The sequence below is a fragment of the Apodemus sylvaticus genome, chromosome 7 (assembly GCF_947179515.1).
Source record: "Apodemus sylvaticus chromosome 7, mApoSyl1.1, whole genome shotgun sequence".
Taxonomy (NCBI): Eukaryota; Metazoa; Chordata; class Mammalia; order Rodentia; family Muridae; genus Apodemus; species Apodemus sylvaticus.
Genome location: NC_067478.1, coordinates 75,595,573 through 75,619,409, shown reverse-complemented (window position 1 = coordinate 75,619,409; position 23,837 = coordinate 75,595,573). Strand labels below are relative to the sequence as shown.

General features: G+C 37.8%; 1 protein-coding gene across 3 annotated transcripts in view; it reads right to left on the bottom strand.

Annotated features, from left to right (window-relative positions):
- The window catches only part of Atm (ATM serine/threonine kinase), a 105,664-nt gene extending 81,977 nt beyond the window's left edge, over window positions 1–23,687 (bottom strand). Inside the window, exons 1-11 of one of the 3 annotated variants that reach the window (XM_052188333.1) lie at window positions 23,454–23,680; window positions 20,825–20,926; window positions 20,611–20,723; window positions 18,560–18,705; window positions 12,455–12,619; window positions 9,695–9,860; window positions 7,440–7,678; window positions 5,623–5,786; window positions 4,415–4,581; window positions 2,065–2,436; window positions 1,075–1,269 (exon numbers count right to left, since the gene is read on the bottom strand). In XM_052188333.1, the coding sequence (XP_052044293.1) occupies window positions 1,075–1,269; window positions 2,065–2,436; window positions 4,415–4,581; window positions 5,623–5,786; window positions 7,440–7,678; window positions 9,695–9,860; window positions 12,455–12,619; window positions 18,560–18,705; window positions 20,611–20,723; window positions 20,825–20,896 (1,799 nt within the window). In that variant the 5' untranslated portion in view covers window positions 20,897–20,926; window positions 23,454–23,680. Of the gene's footprint in view, window positions 1–1,074; window positions 1,270–2,064; window positions 2,437–4,414; window positions 4,582–5,622; window positions 5,787–7,439; window positions 7,679–9,694; window positions 9,861–10,968; window positions 11,118–12,454; window positions 12,620–18,559; window positions 18,706–20,610; window positions 20,724–20,824; window positions 20,927–23,453 lie in introns of those variants that run through there. The other 2 variants (XM_052188335.1, XM_052188334.1) reach the window with 2 other exon arrangements.
- Window positions 23,688–23,837: the final 150 nt, after the last annotated feature.

The window sequence follows — 23,837 nt, the reverse complement described above, 5'->3', positions numbered from 1 at the left end:
AGGACCTGGGGCCTGTGGCCAGGGATGACTGACAGGGGCTGTATAGGACCAGGCACAGAGTTTAGGGCTGGCGGGAGGAGCGGAGATAAAAATATTAAGGGCATGGCTTTCCAGGAAGGAGGTGGCAGCGCCCAGCAATTGGCCTTTGTATCTTCAGGCAAATTGAAAAGGAATAAACTGTGTGTATGTGTATCTTTTGTCTGAGGATTCAAGGGAAGTGGGTGGGGGCTAGAGCACAGCCTACCACCTGAAGCAAAAGTGTAAGGGGAAGCTAGGAGGGGGATGTTAGCAGAGCTGGTCCCTGAGCAAAGGCGGGTAGAGCATAAAACTACAGGCCACCATAGAATATCACAAACACTACAGGCCAGATGTGGTGGCACATGCCTTTAATCCTAGCACTCAGTCTCCTAGCACAGAGACAGGAATCCCTACAAGAGACTATCTTAGTCTTGGTCTATATAGGGAGTCCAAGCAAGACCAGAGTTACATGGTGAGACCTTGTAACAAACCAAACCAAACAAAAAACAAACCAACAGGCAAAAGAACAACAAAAACAGGTGCTAATTTAATAGAAGAAAGACATTTTGGTATCCTACAATGGGGGTAGGTAATTATGATAATTTACTGATGATAATTTACTGTGTGCGTATGTGTGTGTGTTTTTAAAACCACAGTTTTCAAGTGTTACTCATAAGTAGAATATAACTATTAAAGAAGATAATATATTAACTGTGATTTAAGTATGTATGTGTATATCAAATACTAGATGGCATATCACAAATACGAATACTTTTATAAATGTTAAATTTTTAAGAAACAATTATATGTCTATCCTTTATGAAAATCTCCTATATCCTACAGTGAGATAACCTTTTATTTCAGAAATAATCCAGCACAAAGATACAGATGATTTTTAGTATTTTGGAGATAACTCCAGGAAATTCTGCATTGTGAGTATAAAATAAAGCAATCTGATTTCAAATATGTAAACAGAGCCTCATAAAATTAAACAAGCAAACAGGCAGTGTCAGAACAAAGCGAGAGTGTAGTTGTGTGCCAATAAAGCAGAATTACCTCTGAAGAACTGGAGGCAGCTCTGTGCTGTCTTCTAGGTCATCCTCTAACTGGTAGAACAAGAGCCATCTCATTATTGACTCCTTTACAGAAAAGCTTCCATTTGCTTCACTCACACTTTGTTCTGTTCCCATTTTTATTGCATCTGGAACTACACAGATGCTAAGTGCCAAAGTCAGGCAGCATACTGAAGGACTACAAAGAAACGCAAGGAGACTGACTGTTAGAAGCAAGCTCTCCGAAGGGCAGACACCTTACCTCTGCTGCTTACCACTAAGCCTGCCATGCTCAGGGCAATATGAGGAGCATTTTATAAACAAAGCAGTGAAAGGAAGATTACATTTCAGAAAACTCTTTTGATGTAAAATTTTTGTCCTGGGGTCTAGAGAGATGGCTTGGAGGTTAAGAGCACTGTTTGCTCTTTCAGAGGTCTTGAGTTCAATCCCAACAACCACATCATGGCTTACAATCATATACTTTGGCATCTGATGCCCTTTTCTGGCATGCAGGTATACATACAGATAGAGTGCTCCTACACATAAATAAAAATAAAAATCTTTAAAATATTGTCCAATAAAAATGTACAGAACTAAAAGAATGTTTATGAATATTGAATAATTATAAATTGTAGTTTATAATTTAAAATTTATAATCTTATATAGAAAACTGGTCTTAAAAAGAAGAAGGTAGGACATGGCTCACATCTTTAAACCTAGTACCTAAGAAGCACAAGCAGCAGATCGCTAAAGTTTGGGGCCAGCCAGTTATAGAAGTTAGCCAAGGCTGCAGCGTAAGACCCTAACACAAAAATATAAAAAATAAAAACATTTAAATTGTCCTTCACAAAAACTCTCTGTATTGTTAAGTATTTTGGGCCAAATAACAAGAGCACCCAAAACAGATTTTAATATATCTTTTGCTGAAGAAAACAAGCTATGGAAATAATCGGGAATATACACTCGTGTGTTTATGTAATACAATACAACCTACCTTGAAGGTTTACAGGCTGAGCCAGTAAATAACTTCCAGAATTCTCTGTCAAGTTCAACTAAACTACCTTGAATAATGGCCCCAAGTAAACCAAAGTTTTCAGCTTGTGTTTGTTCAGAACTTATGCCACGAAAGGTAATGGGCCAAATTTTAATCCATAGTTTCAATAAATCTGACTTCTGAGAGCTTTCTAGGTTTGACTTCTTGCCTTGACATAAGGCAGCTTCTTTAAGGCATCGTAGCACATATGGGATACGTTCTCCACGGCGCTGTTGAGGGAGAAGCTGGTACAGTATCAGTATTAATGGAGACAGCTCACAGTTAGGTAAACTGGAAGGATATTTTGATATTAATCGGGATGTGATCTGTAACCTGAAAGGAAAAAAAGGAAAGGATTATTGTGAATTTTTTTCAATCTTTAATTACCAACATAAAAGAAAACAAAGATGCAAAAACTATACCTTTCTGAATCCTAACAACAGTATCATCTCCACTCTTTTTCAATAGTTTTCAAGTAAATTAACTGCTGATACTGACTAGGCCCTGCTAGCTATGTCTTTACATAAAACCAACTCATTTTCTGATCTTTTGGCACCAAAAATACTTCATATTAGAAAAATATAACCTAAACACTTTCTTTGACAGCAATTTCTCATTCAACACAATGTTCTGTGAATAGTCCAGAGTAAGTTCTCAACCTATGGGTCACAAGCCCTTTGGGAGTTGAACAAACCTTTCACAGGGGTTGCATATCAGATGTCCTGTATTTCAGATATTTACATTATGATTCACAACATTCATAACATTACAGTTATAAAGTAGCAACAAAAGTAATTTTCTGTTGGGAGTCACCTCAACATGAGAACTGTATTAAAGATTTGCAGCACTGGGAACGTTGAGAACCATTGCTCAAGGACTATTACTCCAAACCAGGGATCCTATGTTATTTATTGTATCATGTATAAAGTGTGGCACATAAAAGCCATTCAGTAATTCTTTCTGTGTTTTGTTTTTTAAGGCAGGGTTTCTCTGTGTAGCCCTGACTGGCCTTGAACTCAGAGACCCACCTGCCTATATGCCTCCTAAATACTGGGATTGAAGGCCAGTGTCACCTCCACCCAGCTAGTAAGTCTTAAGATTTATACAATCTGAAGAGAAACCAGAAAAAAAAAAGTCCATGAAAGAATTCCTAATAATATTCTGTAATATGTAGACCTGAGCCTAGCATGATCATCAGAGAGGCTGCATCCAGCAACTGACAGGAGCAGATGTAGAGACTCAGAGTCACCCATTATGTGGATCACCCCTAAGAGGAGCCCAGCAATAATTATGGTCCTCTGCATACATTTTATGGCTGTGTAACATAAGTGTTCTTGTGGACTAACAGTGGGAGTGGGGTTCTTTCTGACTGTTTTGCTTGCTTTGGAACCCGTTCCCTCCTTCCGGGTGGCCTCATCCAGCCTTCATATGAGGGTATGTGCTTAGTCTTATTGTAGGTTGTTATGCTGTGTTTGGATGGTATCTCTGGAAGGCCTGCCCTTTTTGAAAGGGAAATGGAGGTGTGGATCTGGAGAGGAGAGAGAAGAGGAACTGAGAAGAGTGAGAGAGGGGAAACTCCATTCAGGATGTACCACATTAAAAAAAAATTTGAAGTAAAACTGTCAACTACCAGCTGGGCAGTGGTGGTGCACGCCTTTAATCCCAGCAGAGGCAGAGGCAGGCGGATTTCTGAGTTCGAGGCCAGCCTGGTCTACAGAGTGAGTTCCAGGACAGCCAGGGCTACACAGAGAAACCCTGTCTCAAAAAAACAAAAATACCCTTCCCCCCCAAAGAACTGTCAACTACCTAAAATAAATGTAAACTTAAGTAATAAGTAACAAAATCTATATAACTTTTCTTCACAACTCAATTATATTTAAATATTCCAGTAACAAGGTGAAAAATATCCTTCCTCCTCCTCCCAAAATCTGTTAAGTCTCTAAGTATCTTTAGGCATGCTGGTTAACATTTCTAGAGTTGGTTCCTTTCAGCCAAGAAAGCTGGCCTGACCAGATACAGTCTAATGACCCTACTCAAAGTTACTCTGTCATTATAGAGTTGGGGACATTTAAATATGAATGAAAATAAGAGTTAGGAAAAAGAAACAAACAAAAACCATGTCTACATGTCTGAAAAGGAGTCCTGCACAGCAGACGAGCCTTCAGTGACTATCTCAATTGGCTGCAGCAGTCACACTTCACTCTGCGACTAATAGCTGTTCTGGGAGTAGTAAAATAGCAGATCTGGTCAATGGAGGCTTTCTGGGGAAAATGATTTAAATGACACCAAACGAGAAAATACAACATTTTACCAAGGCACAAGATCAAAGTCATTCTGTGACTTCTGAAGGTAATCTTTAATCACTTCCCAGCCTATGTCTATTTTCCTTCTTTTGCAAGGTACACTGTAATCAGTGGATTCCCTTTGTGTAGTATAAGACTGAGAAATCTCCACGGATCTGGTATCTGCATTAAAAAGCTGCAAAATAAAAAACAAATTTTTATTGCTACAATTTTTTTAATAAATCATTGGGGAGAAAAATACTTCTTAACTGAAGATATGGGGACTCATAATTATTAATAAGTTACAAAAATATCTAAAGACATTAAGAGAGAAATATTTTGTATGCAGTAATGACATTCTTAGCAAATATTTACAAGTAGAGTACTAAATTTATTTTCTGGGAACATTTACCAAAACTGCAAATAGTGTATTTTCAACAAGATTAAAATTTCAATTTACATTTAATTACATGAGTCTACATAAAAATTAAATTTACATTAACATTTAACAGAGCAAAATAAGTACTAGTATGTCAATCAAATCTGTGGAGAATAAAATATTCATTTATAGTGCCCAGAGGAACACTATATAAATGAAGCCAGGCACAAAAGTCCATATACTTATGATTCTATTTCTATGAAATGTCCCAAACAGACAAATCATTCTCAGATAATAGTAGATTAGAGGCTAAGAGAACAAAGAAAGATAACAGAAAGCTAGGAGGTCTCAGGTTTCTATAGGGGATGACAAAAGGCTTTGGAGAGATTTTGGTGATGGTTTCAGAACAAACCAAAGATAAAAATTACTGTATATATTATCAGTGAATTTTATGCTACATGAATACCAATTTTTCTTTTTTTTCTGAGACAGGGTTTCCTTGTGTATCCCTAGCTGTCCTGGAACTAGCTCTATAGACCAGACTGATCTTGAAGTCAAAAAGATCTGCCTGTCTCCCCTTCCCGAGTACTGGGATTAAAGGCATTCTCAACCATTGCCCAGTTGACTTTTTTTTTAAAAAATTAAGATAGGATGCATTCACCTTCCCTATAGGTGATTATCATCACTAGCTCTAGACACATGTTCAAAAATTACCTTTCAATTAAAAGGGTTAGTTTCAAATATACATAATTTGAAGATAACTGTTAGGTATATAGAGTAATTTTATAGGCTTGTCATAATGCAAAGTATAAACATACAGCAGAAAGTTGACAGGAAATTTCACAACAGCTACTATACCTGGTAACAGACATCTGCCATCAGGTCAACCAAATTTTCCTTGACAGCAATATTACGAGATCCTGAAGAATATTTTCCTCTACTTCCTATATGACTTATCTCATTCACTAGCAGGTCATATAAATTGTACAAGATACTTTTCCATTTCATGGATTCATAAGCACCTGCAACCCAGAAACAGTGTATTGATATTCACATTCCATTGGCACTGCCAGCTGTCAAAATGACTCACCTTCTTAGGCACTTAGTACTAATGCTCCTTTGGGCAATATCCTTGAAGACTCTACTTCCTGATGGTTTTCACTTCATAATCAGGTAAGTGTGGTTGTTATAAATGTCCTCACATTCTCATCTAAACATTTCCCTTTTCTAATGTATCCTGTCCCTTGAGAAAGATGATATGCCCTTCTTCCACATGTGAACCAGCTTCTGTATAGTTATTATCATTGCGCCTTCTATGAGCACATATATGATGCTTTCTGTGTACAGTGGCTATCTATCTCACCATGCAAGTCGCACGCCAGTCAATCTGTGCCCCTCTTAAAATGTTGAACTAGAATCTGCAGAGTTTGGTAAACATAATCCACATGGGAAACTACAGGGCTATTAATTCTCACAAACAGGGTAACATAAAAATATATTATTGAAGGCTAACACTATGTGAGTTTTCCTGGCAGCCTCATAACCCTGTCAAGTTTTCAATGAACCACAAATATGCAGTTAACAGATTACACCACCTCTTAACCAGTCTCATCTTTATCCTGGTCAGAGCAGGATGAAAGACAAAATCTGAGAAGTCACAACTCTTTTTTTTTTTCTACATATATCTGAATGTATACAGTAAAAGAGCAGACACATAGCCCTACTAAGGTAAAAAGAAAAAAAAGAGTGGTTCAACAGTTACCTTCTGTTCTAGCTAATGTTTTTTAATGTGTCGGACCATCTTTACAAAATCATCACTATTATCAAGAAGAACTAGTCTAAAGGCTAGTTCCAGCTCAAAGGCTGGGAAGTCACAAAGGCTGGACAAGCCACGAGAGAGTTCATTGAGGTCAACTGTCATTCAATCCAATTTTGGGTTTTTTTTTTTTTTTTTTGTTCTTTTTTTTTTTTTTTTCTAGACAGGGTTTATCTGTAGAGAGCTGGCTATCCTGGAACTCACTTTGCAGACCAGGTTGGCCTCGAACTCAGAAGTCTGCCTGTCTCTGCCTCCCCAGTGCTGGGATTAAAGGCGTGCACCAACACTACCTCATTCAGTACACTTCTTAAAGAACGGAGAATAATATTCTTGGTTTAAAAGGGGGAGGGGCAAAACAATCAGGGAGGACAAGAGCTATATCACCAGTGCTTTCCTGTTTAGTCTGCCCCGAGAAAGTGAGCCTGGTGTAACGCCAGGAACCAGGTGCGGCCCTTCTGCCTCACGCCTTTACCTAAGTTCATAACCCTCTTAGAAACTGAGTAACTTGGCTATTTTTCTTCTATTGAAATAAGAAGCAACATGTAGATAAACAAGCTCCTGCGTTCTCTAAACCCCTTGCTCTACAGCCTATGTTCCCTCTTAATAGGAAGTGGTGATGGACAAATGGCTGCTGGAGGAAACGCCTCGGACTTGTTTCCATCTGATACTTTATTGAACAATGCAAAGGCAAGATAGAACTTACTGCCGCTGGTTCAGATCCAAGGGAATGCATGAAAACCAGTCTCAAGACTAATCACAGTACTAACCAGACACTTCATGCCGCTACAGAACACGGATGCCACACTCTGACGGCTTCTATGTTAATGAAACATTCAAATGGGGAAAATTCCCCTTATACCTTCTTCAGGAGCTTTGGCTCCTCGTGGATGATGGATATATATCTGCAGTTGAAGTAGGTCAATAATTACTTCTTTTAAAGAGTCATTAAGTCTATGTTGAGTCCAAATATATAGTAAGGTAGGAAGAATTTCATCTCCTATTTCACACACTCGTTTTCGGAAGTTGACAGCCAGAGTCTTGAGGAAAATGTTAAGAGCTGCTAAGATGTGACTTAAGCCAGGAGAGCTCTTTTCTTGTCTGCAACAGAAGATAAAGTCAACTGGGTGTAACAGGCACATTTGAAACAATAAAATCTACTATTCAAGCAGAATCATATTCTGGGTTCAAATCTCTCCAGAAGAAAAAAAACCCCAACACATTTCTAACCATTAAAAACATACTATCTCTTGAGGTTAATAAACTTTCCTGTTCAATCTCTCTAGTACTAAACCACTGTCTAAAAATACACACAATTTATCTGTATACCTACAATTATACATGTTTTCACATAAACTGAATTTTGTCATACAGATGTACACCAATGCTACCAAAATATTTTACTACGTTATTCTTTTGTTTATTATTATGTGAGTACACTGTAGCTATCTTCAGACACACCAGAAGAGGGCATCGGATCCCCATTACAGATGGTTGTGAGCCACCATGTGGTTGCTGGGAATTGAACTCAGGACCTCTGGAAGATCAGTCAGTGCTCTTAACCACTGAGCCATCTCTCCAGCCGCACTCACTACTTTGTTCTTGATATACATCTATCCTTAAAATGGAAAGAATTACTTAAGCAGCATCCAACTTTCCTTGTTAGCAGATGAGAAAGACCACAGGGCTCACACAAAGTGTCCACACATTAAGGACATTTGCTTCTAAATGATCCTTCAAGAAACTACTAGTTCTATCGTGAGTCAATGGTTCCTTTTGAAACACAGTATTTTACACTCCCACCAATGCATTGAGAAGTCTTGTCAGAAGTATTGAAAGCATTTGCTGTTTATTTCTAGTAACACAGATCTTGTAACTACAGTGCCACTTCTCTCACTGTGATTTGTCTTGCATGTCTTTGATAGCTAATGAGGTTGAATGTGTTCATAAATTAATTGATTGCATATTTAATTTTCTTTTCTCATGATGCAGACCAAGATGACAATAAACTCAGAATCATCCTTTGCAGAGCCTTCAGAGTACTGGAGTTACAGAAGTACATCACTACCCTTTGCCTATTTTCTTAGTTAGGGTATTTAAACAATTTTTTAAGTAACCTATTTTTTATTATTTTTTGAGAATTTCATACAATATGCCTTGATCCATCTCCCCAGAAATATGGATTTTGTTACCAAGTTTCATAACGTTAGTATATAATCTGGATGTTAAGTCTTTAGTCAGACCCCCAGGGTGCAAGAGCCTCTTCCATTTACCAAGCCACCTCTTCACTCTACTCAGTACTTCCTTTCTATGAAAAGACTGCAGTTTATATAAACCCCCCTACTTCTTTTTGCTTTCATTTGGGGGTTTAGTCCCAAAAGATCACTGCTTTTATCTTATAAAAAAATTTAGTGTGTGTGCACACTCATGCACATCCCGGATGCACGAAGGGGCCTAAAGGAGGATGTTGGGGGCCCAACTGTTCTCCACATCACTCCCTTAAAGCAAGGTCTGTCCCTCAACCTGCAGCTCGCCACTGGAGAAATGCTGCTGCTTAGCAAACCCCGATTACGTTCTGTCTCTGCCTTCAACTCCGACTCAGCGAGGAATCAAAGATTTTCCCAGTTACCCTGGGCTATTCTATTTGGCTGCTAAGGATCCACATTCAGGTCCTCATGCTTACACATCAAGTGTTTGTACCTACTAAGCCACCTCCCCAGATCCTAGATCGGTATCTCAAAGTGTTTCATCTGCTTGCTTTCTTCAAATTTCTAACCTGCAAATCTTTGGTCTGTTTTAAGGGTTTTTTCGTTTTTTATATAAGATGGAAAATAGAGGTCAAGATGCATACAAAAATGAAATATCACAATGAAACATATGACTATCCATAGTTATGCATTATTAAAAACGTAATATTCAAGAAATTGGAAACACTGTGATTTGATCATTACATACTATGTAACTATACTGAATAATCACATTTTACATCACAAATTTGAACACCAGAACACCTAGTATTGAAAAGGTAGTATTATTTAGTCACTAAACCAGAAACATGGGCATGGCAAGATCTACTGTAGTTAGATGTGTACAATATGAACCAAGTGGTCGGATTACCTGGCAGACTGAATAGCCTTGGAAAAAAGATCTAAAAACTTTGCAGGTAATCCATCAGTCTGTGAACAGCATCCTCTGGTGACAGCATGAATTATTCTAGCCACCAAAACTCTATTGATGTCCTGTGATGGTTTCAGATACAGCCTGAAGTACAGTGAAAACAATTCTAAAAATTGAAAAGAGAAAGTATTAGCTAATCATTTTAAAAGTCATCTATGTTCAACATCGCAACTCAACTTAAATATGCTATAATTGTCCACAAGTATCAAAAGATAACCTTGAGTTTAACAGAATACATCAATGTTTATTAATGTACTTAAAGTAGGAACATAAATAGCACAGTGTGAACAACCAGACCTCAAATAAGCTACTTAATGTCTGCATGCCTATGCTGTTTTATCTAGGACTAACAAAGTCACTAAGTGTTGGTGTCCTATCGATGGTCTTTTTAAAATATGTATAGAAAGTATCACCCTTTATGAATGGCTTCACAGTTCACTCTGCTTGTATATAACCTAACAACAGCATGACAGTTTCATGGATTTTTAGTAAAGAACATAAGGTTCATGTTCAAAGAAAAAGGAAAGTCTATTCCTCTCAGTAGTAACAGCAAGCAGAATACTTCCATCTTTGCATGAGGTCCGCAATATCAAAAGCATCATGAAGAGGAATGCTTGACCCAAATGAAAATAGTAGCCCTTTTATAAATAAGGTTAAAAACAAAACCATTCTTTGTGTGAAGGAAGCCAATGACTCTCTCAAGTTATTCACTACACAATACACCCTTGAAGAAAGTAGTTTAGATTAAAAACAATAACAAGAGTCGGCAACATGCAGAAAAGTAAATCTATTGAAAACTTTTCCAGACTTAATGAAAAGTAAGTTAGTGGCTTAAGACTTTATCCCCACTAGACGATAGAGACAGGGAACAATATCAACTATTTCTATCTTCTTTTTCAATTCTTCATGTCATGCTTTGTAAAAATGGATAAAACTGGCTTAAAATTGGGTATCAAACAAGATATATGGCCAATATAAGTAAATCAAACATTGTATTTTTAATCATATTATGTAATGAGTTCATAAAATATCAATTATGTCAACATGTTTGCAATGCATCAAATAGCTACACAATTGTAAAAATGTTCATGCACACAAACTGAAGAGGAAGAATTCTTTTCAATTTTCTCTTTTATTGACAGAAAAGAAAGAGCAAGAGCCAACACGGCCAGTGCTTCTCATTAAAGCATATCAAGCTACACGTTTCTTGAGGGGAGTGACCCAGATTTTCAGAATCCACCATGCTTCTCTAGACAGGGTATAAGTGACAGCACAAGACACCTCAAGAAGTCTCAGAAGAGTAGAATCCTGCTTCTTCACAAAAGGTGCAATGTATGCATTCCTCCATGAATAGTAAAACTTCCTATGTGAAAAATGTTCGTGGAGTTTAAAAAATAAAATCTCAAATATCATCAAAGGTAAGCTTCTTGAGACACTATATATGAGCAATTCTGTCACATATCAATTGAACTGAATGGTATAAAGCATTCAGATCTGTGTTTGCTTTTTTAAAAAAAAATATTTATTTGCTTGTTTATTTATTTATATGTAAGTACATTGTAGCTGTCTTATTTTTTACTTATTTATTTACTTATTTATTATATGTAAGTTCACTGTAGCTGTCTCCAGACATTCCAGAAGAGGGAGTCAGATTTTGTTACGGATAGTTGTGAGCCACCATATGGTTGCTGGGATTTGAACTCAGGACCTTCGGAAGAGCACTCAGTACTTTTAACTGCTGAGCCATCTCTCCAGCTCCTATGTTTGCTTTCCATGTCCTGACTGAAGCGCAGTGCTGAAATGCTGTAGAAGTAGGCTTGACTCTGGTGAGGCCTTAAGTTACACTGCATCACAATGGTCCAAGGACTTGTATGACTTGCATGATCAGTTATTTGGGATAAGGATTTAAATAACAACTCTCTCAAGTGCTAAGACAAGGATGCTAGGTATAGGAAATAATTTTGAACAGTCTGGAAATAGAAATTAAATAGAATAAATAAGTAAAAGCACTCTGAATGTCTAGTAAGTCAATGGGTAAAAGATATTTTAATGCATTTGATTTTCATTACCTAATATCTATCTCTGCCTAACGCAGTGAATACTTTTGCACGTTATCTTTGCTGTGACATTTAAGGTATCCATCACATTTTAACTTAGAACGCTTGCTTTCAACCTCTGTGACATCTCTCTTTTGGTTTCCCCCTTTATTCATGGCTCAGTGGAGGTGTTGCTGTTTTGTGTACACACTGTAAACAAGCCTGGAGTGGGCGAATGACATGGTCATTTTTACATTGACTTTTTTTTTTTCTTCAGTCACTGGACTGCTGAATGGTTGAAAACAGAGCAGTAATCTTTGAAATCTGATATTCCAGTTCTTGTGGTTAGCACCTACTATAAACAATGTGACTTAATACTTTTGAAAGTACATAATAAATGAAAACTAAGAACTGAGCATGGTAGTCCATACTTCTAATTCCAGCCTTTGCAGGCAAGGCAGGAGGATTCCAAGTTGAAGGCCAGAATGGGATACATAGCAAGATGCTTTCTGGAGAAGGAAGAAAATTAAGGCTCTGAACTACAATGACATAGTTTCATCAATATAATATTAAACTGAGTAGTCTATGGGATGCAGATTGCTTCTACTGTTGAAATTTCATTTTATAAGGAAAAAAAAAAAAGCCCACAGCCTTCAAAGCCTACCTAGCCACTGCTGCTGAGATACTTCACACCAGTATTTTCTCACAGAAAGAATGTCTTTGAGCAGTATGTTGCTACAATCAGCTCCGTACATGACACCGTTAGATGAATCTTTCACTGTATCCATGACATAATTCAAGAGGTCTTGACATTTTAGCCTGGGTGCTCCTATTTAAAAATAAAACAAAAAGTAAAAGTGCATAGATTGTTAAAAAAAAAAAAAAAAAAAAGAATCCTTCAAATGCCAACTTACTTAACTGATTCCATTCACAAAGTTTCTCTTAACTAATTCTCTCATACAACAGGGTAGCCCCTAAGTAAAATTAAACTGGTTGGCTATTTTGTTAATAACGTTTGACTGGAACACAATCACGTTTCTGCATTTAATACTGTAAATGACAAGAAATGAGTATCTTCACCAGATAATATATGACCTAGAAAGTTAAAGAAAAACAACAAAAAAGCATCTGCTAGATAGCGCCATTAAAAATTAAATTTACCAACCTCTAAAAATACAGCAAAAATAGATTATTTTTTATACTTAATTCACAATTTGTGGCGCTTGAACTAAAAGGATTCTACATCTCTGAGCATCTTTATGAATAAATCTATTAAAATAATCTTCAATTATTCTACTAGAAATAGCCTAGTTACTCTAAAAAGGAGGATTATTTCCATTACATCTAAACAGCATACAAATAGCACACATATAGAAAAGGCTGAAATTTTAACAGTACAATATTTTAGATTCTGGAAATTCAGTGCTAATAAATGTTCTTCTAAAATGGGTTAAGGTGTGTGTATGGGTGTTTTGCCTCCAAATATGTCTGTGCATTGCATGCATGTAGTGCCTCAGAGGTCAGAAGAAGGTTCCAGATCTTCAATGACCAAATTTATACAGGGTTGAGAGCTCCCATGTGGGTGCTAAGAATTGAATCCAAGTCTTCCGGAAAGGCAGCCAGTGTAATCTCCCCCACTTATAAATGTGTATTTTTAAAGATCACAAAATTACATTTAAAAAAAAAATGCCAGGCACAGTATTACACACCAGTAATCCCAACAGTCCTTGGTAAAGGCAAGGATCTGGTTAAAGTATCATTCTTGACTATACAGTAAGTAAGCTTAAGACCACATTGGGCCACAAGGAAACCCTATCTAAAAAAAAGGGGGGAAGTAGAACTCAAGTTTTGAAGGGTGAACCCAAGTAAAGGCTGGAGTACTGTGAACTGGAGGCTAGCCAAGGCTACAGAAATTAAAATGTTTATTTTTATCAAATCATACTGACATCAAAGCTAAAAGACTATCATTTCTTCAGCACTGACTTCATTTTGAAAATTATGCCTAAATGAAGTATTATATTAGCTTTTTCTTTTCTTTTTTTTTTTTTGTTTTTTTTGTTTTTTTGGATTTGGTTTTATTTTATTTTTTTTATTTTATTTTTTTTTTTGAGACAGGGTTTCTCTGTATAGGCCTGGCTGTCCTGGAACTCACTCTGTAGACCAGGCTGTCCTCGAACTCAGAAATCCGCCTGCCTGTCTCCCAGAGTGCTGAGATTACAGGTGTGCGCCACCACTGCCAGGCATATTAGCTTTTTCTTAATGATGAGACTGGTTATTTTCGGAAGTATTAGACAATGATAAATACTCAATGATATCACAGCATAACAGCTTTCGGTTATGGCTTATAATTTCAGGCATGTGACCCATGATAATTCCCATATCTATGTGGTCCTTTTCTACTATTCCTTGGAGAATTATCCTTCAAGAATAATTCTTGAAATATTTTTATATACAGTATTTGTTATATTATCAGAATATTATGGAAAGGGATAATTTACCACAAGTGCCCAAGACCAACAATAAACAATAAAGTTAACTTCATAACTATTAAGATAAAATCTTAATTTTCTGTATTCTTTATCCCAGAACATTCTCTTTTTCTGCCAAACATAATTGTTTTAAAATTTATGTTTTTATTTCTTACTTCTCTCAATAGAGATTAAAATTCAGTGGCACAATATTGCCTAGCATGCACAAACCATGGGTTTTATACCTACCATTGTAAAAAAAAAAAAAAAAACCAACCCCAAAACAAAAAAAAAAAAAAAAATTAACAAAATTTTTAATAAAACCAAGTAAATAAAAATCTAAAAATCTATTTTACAAGGAGGCTGAGTTATTTATATGTTTAAGTAGCCTCGTGAAAATAGTTAGCACACCTGGTTTCTATTTTCTACTCTCTGTGTTTAGTAAAGAATCAGGAACACTGGTATTATTTAAGTTCCTTCTTAAGTATTCCCACACCCACAAGTTTGTTAATGATTTTCTTTACTTTGGATACAGTATTTTTAAAAAAGTCTGTTAAAACCAACATGTGTTTAAATTGCTATCAACCATTCAGTTCGTGTAAATAAATAAGTAAAGCAAAATGATAGTATGTTTACTGACATTATATGTTTTACTGATACTGTAAATTTCGATCATTTTTAAAGAAAAATTTTATTGAAAATAAGATTCTTTTCTCATATAATGTAACCTGTTTACAGTTCTTCTTCCTTTTACTCGAGTACTCCCAGATCTTCCCCACCTCTCCTTCTCTCCAGATTTACTTCTTGTCTCTCAGTAGAAAAGAAAAGGCTAAGAGACAACAATTAAACATGACAAAATAAAGTGTAAAACAAAAACCGTCATATCCAGGCTGGACCAGACAAACCCAAAAGAAGGAAAAAAGCCCAAGAGCAGACACAAGAAATAGAGATTCACCTGTTGGTACTCAGGAGTCCCGTAAAAATACTAAGCTGAAAGCTAGGATGTACACAGAGGACCTGGTGCAGACCCAGCCAGCCCAGAGCTCACTGCTTCTGATTCTGAGTTCAAGTTAAAAGCTATCTTCTAAATAAAACTACTTTTTACCTATTTAAATGATCTAGTGTAGGCAATTTTACTTTCTTATAAACTAACATATTGGTACATTTTTAAATGTGATCTCCATGATTAACTCTGTAACTAACGGTTACTTTTCACTAGAAGATAAAATTGTAAGCTACAAAATTTTCTAGGCAAAAAAAACCTGGTGTCTTTCACTCAGAAATTACACAGTACAAATGAAGATCCCAATTTTACAAACCAACAGTACAGTGTTTTAGTGAATATAAGGTTACCACACGAGCCAAATCAGGTATAGAACGTTTTCCTGTAGCTTTCTTTTTTCTTAGTTAGAATATAGAGGGAGAAGCTGGAGACATGGCTGAGTGGTTAAGAGCACTGACTGTCCTTCCAGAGGTCCTGAGTTCAATTCCCAGCATCCACATGGTGGTTTACAACCATCTGTAATGGGATCCGATACCCTCTTCTGGTGTGTCTGAAGAAAGTGACCCTGTACTCACACAGAATATAGAGGGAGGGCTTACAGCTGTCCAAAAATGGAATCTCAGGAGAATGGAGAATTTCTTTAAACCACTGTTCATTACATTTATTCTAATATGTCATTAGTCAACAATCTTTACGTAAATGTTTACCAAAATCTGGATTTTACAATTACATTTTTGTTTATATGCATAGCTGTGTGCATAGTACCCAAAGAGCTATAAGAGTCACATGGGTGCTAGGGACTAAACTCAGGTTGTCAGGCTTGTCAGAAGATGTCTTCTATTGCTGACCCATCATGGCAGACCATGGATTTGCCTCATTTTAAATCTAAACTTGCTATCACAAATCCACATCCTTATTTACACAGAATGTACAAAGTCTAAAATCTCTCAACAAGTATTTTTTGTTCTAGCTTTCAGCACTAATATAGAGTCCATTTCCTTGCAAAAGCTTATGAGAATCCTACATTTCTGCCTCAAAAATGTCATTCTTGAGGTCAGCAAGATGGCTCCACTTTACGGTACTTGCAGGCAAGCCTGATGATCTGAGTTCAATCCCCAGGACCCATATGACAAAGGAGAGAGCCAACACGTACAAGTTGTCCTTTGACACCCATAAGTAAAGTATGGCAAATGCACACACACACACACACACACACACACAAAATAAATAAATGTAGTAAAACGTACTAAAAACTGCCTTTAAAGTATCAAATGTAAGGAGGACTAGAGGTGCTTCTCAGCAAAGGGGAGCTGATCTAGCACATACAAAGCCCAGGTTCAATCCCCAGTACTATACATTAGCTATTTAAGTTCAGGATGAGGGATATGTGATTCATCACTGATATAAAAAAAAAAAAAAGGGAAAGACTTGATTTTTATTCATTTTTTTTCTTTAAATGATAGCACAATATTGAGCTGAAATTATACAGTTTGACTACAAGAGGCTGGTGCTATCTCAGAATAAATAAATGTAAAGAATAAATGCTAGGATAATAGCTTAGCTGGCAAAGCGCTTACCTTTCAAGCATGAGGACCTACATTTGATCTCCCAGACCCTACATGAAAAAGTTGGGCATTGTGGCACGCACTTGTAATTTCAGCACAAATAAGCCAGAATCCCAGGGGCTTGTTGGCCAGCAAACCTAGGCTGTTTACCAACCTTCGGGCCAACAAGAAACTCTTTGGCAAAACACAAGCTGAATGCCACCAAACAGACCTCCCGATTACCAGAATACCCGTGTGCACCCACCACATATATGCATAAGCATGCAAATGTATGAATGAATAATTGAATAACTGAATGAATGAATAACTGAATGAATGAATAAGTAAGTAAGTAAGTGTAGAGCCAGCATGGAGGCACGAATTTGCAATCCAGGAACTGAGGAAGATTTGAGGCACCAGGATCACAGATCTGAGGCCAACCTGGGCTGCTTCAAAAAACGAAACTGAAACAAATGTGCTGTAGACTGTGCCAACTAGATTATACTCCAAGACTGAGTGCCACTCTTTGAGAAATAACAAACTCAAGAATATTAAAGGGAAGTAAATTTAAAACTATGTCAATGAGCCGAAGGAATTAGGTCGATTTACCTTGGAAAAAGAGCACTTGGGAATGCTATGGCTATTTTCAAAGACATCAAAAGACATCATGTTGAAATAAATATTAGGTTTTCTGTGTATAATTTAAGAAGTTAGAGGGGCGGGAGATAAGGCTTACTGGTTAAGAACATTAGTTCTTAGCATTCACATATAGCTGTCCAGTACTAGAGGATTCTCCTGATCTCTTCAAGAACTGAAATATGTGGTATATTTACATACATGCAGACAAAACCTCTCATACACATAAGTAAGCAAATCTTAAAAAAAAAAAGTAGGAGCTGGAGAGATGGCTCAGCGGTTAGAGCACTGACTGCTCTTCCAGAGGTCCTGAGTTCAGTTCCCAGCAGCCACATGGTGGCTCACAACCATCTGTAATGGGATCTGATGCCCTCTTCTGCTGTGTTGGAAGAGAGCCACAGTGTGCTCACATACTTAAAACAATCTTTAAAAGTAAATAAAGTAGAGCAGTAATCACTGAAAACAGACTTTTAAAAACCTTTTCTTTACACATTTTCTGTTTGTGTACCTATGCTTACACGCATACTAAATTACCCATGCCATGGCGCATGTGTTGGGGTCAGAGGACAACTTGAAAGAGTAGGTTTCTCCATCATTTCAGTTCTGGGGCTCAGAGTCAGGCCATCAGGCTTGCTGGAAAAGTTCCTTTACCTGCCAAACCATTGCATTGGCCTGACAGGAATGTATACCCTTAAAATTATTCAGCCTCAAAGGGTTTATTAATCCTTAAGACTGCACTTCTGCTAATGTATCAAAACATGTAGAGGGAATACAAGAATGGGGAAACTGAAGCATTAATTTTTAATCTTCCACTTTGCAGATTAAATATTTAATGCTAAATTACTCTAAATTTTGGACCTACTATATTAAAAGCCAGAATATGTGCTAGGAATCTCAATAGGCACTTAATTTTTATGCTATTGTAACTACTGAACCATCTCTGTGTGATACATAATGTTGTTTTTTGTTGCTGTTGTTTTGATATTTTTGAGACAGAGCTTCTCTGTGTAGAACAGGCTAGCCTACAGACCCATCAGCCTCTGCCTCTTGAGTGCTGGGATTAAAGGCGTGAATTATCACACCAGTGTGCACCACCACACCTAGTCAATGTTGCTTACTTTTATTTGCACATTTGATGAAGTATCTGACCAAACTGCTGATCTCTTGCATCTTCTTCTGTCTGGAGGTTTGTGTGGAGGCTGATACATTTGATTTTGCTGTTCGGAGACTTTCTGTTTCTTTTTGAATGTACTTCTGCAAAAACCTTCAAGAAAAAAAATAGTATCCTCGTTAATGCTTATACTTTTATCATTTCAAAAATGCTGTGTATCTTTCCCAAAAGCATCTTTTAAACCACACTACATGAAACAATCTCTTATTCAACTTTCCATTATGAGCAGTTTGTTATGCTTATGGCCTTTGAATAAAGGCTGCCTAGAAGATACTGAAGGCTGGACAGGATGGCTGCAAATACGGCCTATCTAATCAGCTTATAAAACCAGATAACAGTAATTGTATACACACCCAAGGACACCAGACAAAGAAGCCAAAAAGAAAAAAGAAAAAATAGTAACTGTTATACTGCAGATACATTAAATGTTCAAAGAGAAAGTGTGTATTTTTCAATGTTAAGTGTATTTAGAATTTCAAAGAGTTTAGTATCAATAAGAGATAAATAAACTCAATAGCTGGTCAGTGGTGTCACATGCCTTTAATCCCATCACTCAAGAGGCAGAGGCAAGCTCTCTGTGTGTTCAAGGCCAGCCTAGTTTTATTTTAAGATCCAGAGTTTTAGCATGGTGGAGCACACCTTTGGTACCATCACTGGGAAGGCAGAGGCAGGCAGATGTCTGTGAGTTAGAGGGCAGCCTGGTCTACAGACCGAGTTCCAAGGCAGCCAGGGCTACACAGAGAAACCCTGTCTCAAAAACCCAAGCCCCACCCTATCCAAAAGTTTATCTGTAGGTATTCTAAGACAATTTAATATTGTATGAAGGAATATGAATACCTTCCTTCTACAGTTGTTTATTTTGCTTATTTGTAATGAACTGAACTCATTATCTTCCTCATTCACGTTCTCAAAAGCCAAGGTTGTAAGTGTTATTACCACTGCACCAGCTTCAGGTTAAATTCTACATGAATTGAAAATGTTTTTTTTTTGGGGGGGGGGAGGCTGATGAGATGGCTCAATGGTTAAGAGTCCTCACTGCTCTTCCAAAGGACCAGAGTTCACTTCTCAGTTTCCATGAGGACAGCTTACAACCTCTATATAACTCTAGTTTAAGGATATCCAATGTCTACAAAAGCACACAAAGAAATAGTATTTTTATATTTTTTTTTTTACAAAGCCCTTTTTTCTTTCCCCAGCAAGTCTTATGTTTTTTATTTATAAATGTTTTATATATTTAGTTATAATTTTTTTTAATTATAAATGAACTTATGGTTGAAAATGAAGTTTTGCTATAAACACATATCAACTCTGACACAAACAAGTTTTTAAACTGCTTGAATCTGAAAGTATTCCATTATTTGTTTTACTCGTTTTAGTACAATTTAGCCCCTGTCAGTTACTTATTATCAGCAATAATAAAAATGATAAACATATATTATAACTTACTTTTTTGTTGTTTTGAGACAAGATCTCTCTGTTAGCCCTGGCTGTGCTGGAACTCTTGTGGAGCAGGCAGGCCTAGAATTCAGAGATCTACCTATCTTGCCTCCAGAGAACTGAAATTAAAGACCTGTGCTACTACCGCCCATGGATTGTAACTTACATTTAAAACAAATTTGAAACAAATTCTTATAATTAAAATGAACAGATCCTATCTGCTGTTTTTGTTTTATTTGAGACAGAGTTTCCCTCTATAGACCAGATAGGACTGAACTATGAAAGCCAGGCTGGCCTGAACGTCATGCATTTCCTGCCCCATTGTCAAGAATGCAGTATGACAGGAATCCTAGGGTGCCTCTTTCTTGATCTTACAGGATATACATTTAACACATTCTACTGAAGAAATGACGTAAACCTTCCAGCATTCTGTATAGATAAGCACTAAGGACCAACTTCCTATGTAACTTATAATGATACACAGCAAACAAAATTAAAGAGTAGAATGGCATCACAAAAAACAGAAAAAGAAGGAAAGTAACACAAATTCAAAAAGGATACCTGAAAACAGCATCCCAATTCAGATATTTTCCTTGTTTGGAATCAGAATGTCTATCTAAATGTTGAACTGTTTCAGGATCCTGAATCAGGCGCTTAAATTTATCCACTTCTTTCTAAAAATAAAAAAAATACATAAAATAATAATAATAACAACAACATACTATGTTACCTATCACATTTGTTTCAAGAAAACCTATTTCATATAAGGTATTACCCTTCGTTCTGTCGCTCTGTCCTGTTCTAACTGCCGGCAGCAAATGAGCAGATCATTAAGTGCTAGACTCATGATTTAAGGTTTCAGAACATGCATCCTCCCCTGTAAAAAGACAGAAAGATACATAATTTCATTTATTTTTTTTGGTGCCGAGGACGGGCTCGGTGCCTTAAGCATGCTAAACATGTGAGGTACCAGTAAGCTGTACTTAGACCTGTATGTAATTATTCTAGACATTAGCTATACATTTAAACCTAACTGGACATCCAGAGGAATCCTGTGATCAAAGGCACAATAATTTTTCTTAACATTTTCTATAGGACATTAAATATATCAAAATTAGGCTCTAATTCTCAAATGTGTACTTTGCCTAGCATGATAATGTATTACTTTGAATAAAATGAAACTTCCAATATTATCTCTATAAAAGGAAAACATTCATTGATAATAGCAAACAATATTTTTTTCACATCTACACCGTTTCAGGTTAGGCATGCTATGGACAGCTAGGAACTATACTGATACACAGCCTACCCTCTTGGAGACATCTGGTGACACTGATGATGATACAAGTATTAATACATAGTTTCAAGTTGTAATATATGCTCAAAGGAAATCAAAATACAGTAGACAATAAAAGAAGAGAACAAAGAGTCAGAGTACACCCCTGCCAGCCCACCACCAGTGGGAAGGCAAAGAAAGGAGGATCGGCAGTTTAAGAACACCGTCCATGAGATCAACGCCAGACTGAGCTGAAGAAGCTCATGTTCAAAAATATTACGGTTTATCATTTAGATACTGTCATGAATATGTACCAAAGGAGATTAAGTAAACGAAAGATCTGAATGAATCGGTGCCAACTACAGGAAGAACTAAAAAGGGAACATTTTAGGGGAGGAGACTAGAGGAGCCAAAAGGCTTAGGGGACTGTAAGACAGCCAGCAGAACTGTGCTAGCTTGCACAGCACATACACTAAAATTGCAACAACTGTGCAGCGATGATGCACGCATTAGCAAAATGTTCCAGGTTACAAAACAAAACAAAAAAACATGAGGTGGTGGTGTGCGCCTTTAATCCCAGCACTCAGAAGGCAGAGGCAGAGATAGACAAACAGACAAGAGACAGAGAGAGACAGAAGGAGGGGTGGGGAGGCAGGCAGGCTGAGGCAGGCAGAGGCAGGCAGATCTGTTGAGTTCAAGGCTACCCTGGTCTACAGAGTGAGTTCCAAGACTGCCAGGGCAACAGAGAAACCCTATCTCGAAAACAAAACAAATGGTGCTGGGTGGCAGAACCAAAGTAGAGTAAGAGAGCTATCAAGTGAACAAACGGTACTGAGTCTTTAAAACAGGTGGCATAGGTTCAGCTCCCAACATTCAATTGAAAAAGCTTCCTAAGCAAAAGCCCCTGAATGGACAAATCGAATCTTCCTTTTGAGAGTTCAGTCAGGTGGATGTGTTTTGACAATAATTATATCTCATCTTCCCAGAAATAGCCCCACCTCTGGCAGGGTATTCTTGACTAGTGGTAAAAGCACTGGGGCTCAGTCAGGTATGGCAGAACTATACTCCCAGGCCTGGAGGAGGCTCAGGTAGCATAACTGTGAATTAGTGGCTACCCTGGGCTGCAAAAGGATGGTTCTATGGTCAGGTTGTATTGTTCCAATCCAGGTCCATTCAATTAACCTGCAACATGTTGGTTAAATTGGCATCTGTTTTCTGGATGCTAAATGAGAAAATGATACCAGTATCTACTTCAAGGTGTTTGTTTCTGTTTCTCTCCCCCCCCCGCCCCCACCACACACACACACACAGAGAGAGAGAGAGAGAGAGAGAGAGAGAGAGCAAATGTTCAGTATAACAAAACCGTTATCCTGTTACTGTTATGATCGCTTTATAAATCTATTTTGATGACTGTATTTTTCTCCTCTTCTCATCCCTTCCTATGGCTTCAATACACTGGAAACTTGCAAAATCTGTATCACCCAATAACAAGAGCTCGATATACTTTGTGCCTTTTCATGCACTTCCTTCTGTCTGAAAGCTTCGGTACCATCTTGCAGAAGAATTTACACCCGGCGAGGTCTAGCAGCAAAGTTGATTCTTTCAGGCTCAATTTCCACAGAAGTAGTCCTTCCTCAGCTAACACAGTTCTTCCTATCACATTATCGCTTTGAAAAAGTAGCTGTCTAATCATCTGTGCCAGGTGGGGTGGGGAAGGGAGAGCAGGTAGAACATCTTAAAAGGCTCTTAAGGGTTGCCATTTACCTCACTGAAGACAACACAGGTAATACAACTGACAATAAGAATTCGAATTCTCGAGACTGTGATTTCCAAGCCTGTGCTCTTAACTACGAACATGTGCAAACCTGTAGCTTAAATATAAATAAACGGTCTGAGACTAAAGCATGAAATTTAAAAAAAAAAAAACCCTCCTAGATCGACCAGACCCCTTAAGGTGAGAGGCAGGAAAGAGGGACGCGCAGAAGGGAAGCTTCAGGCTCACTCCACCTAGGGTCTGCAGAAGGAGGAGAAGGTGACGGCAGTCCGTCAAAGGGGTAAGCTGAGGAAAGATGGGGTTTGAAGAGAATTTTCCCTCACAGAAGCCCGAGCGTTCGGTCCTCGCTCCTACCGTTGCATTCCGCCTGCCAATGCAAACCCAGTCGCTTCGCCTTTTCCCGCGTGCACGGATCCAGCAGCTGGTTCTGCACGCACGCCTTCCCGCTTCCGGTTCTAAAGCAGCAAGTTGGTACAGCACCAGCGCCCCGAAGGAAGAGTTGACTGGAGTCGCTGCACGACTGCGCTTGCGCGTAGGAATCACGACCTCTCCAACTCAAAACACTCGCTCCCCTCAAAACATTCAGCCGGCCGGGAGGGAACACGCCTGCGCACTGCGCACCAATGGCTATAGACCTCGCTCCGGCAACTCCGCCCAGGGGCCGACGCTCCCACACCCGGCCACCCGGACCTCTCAGGCCACAACCTTCCGCAGACGGAAATGACGCTAATTCCGAGG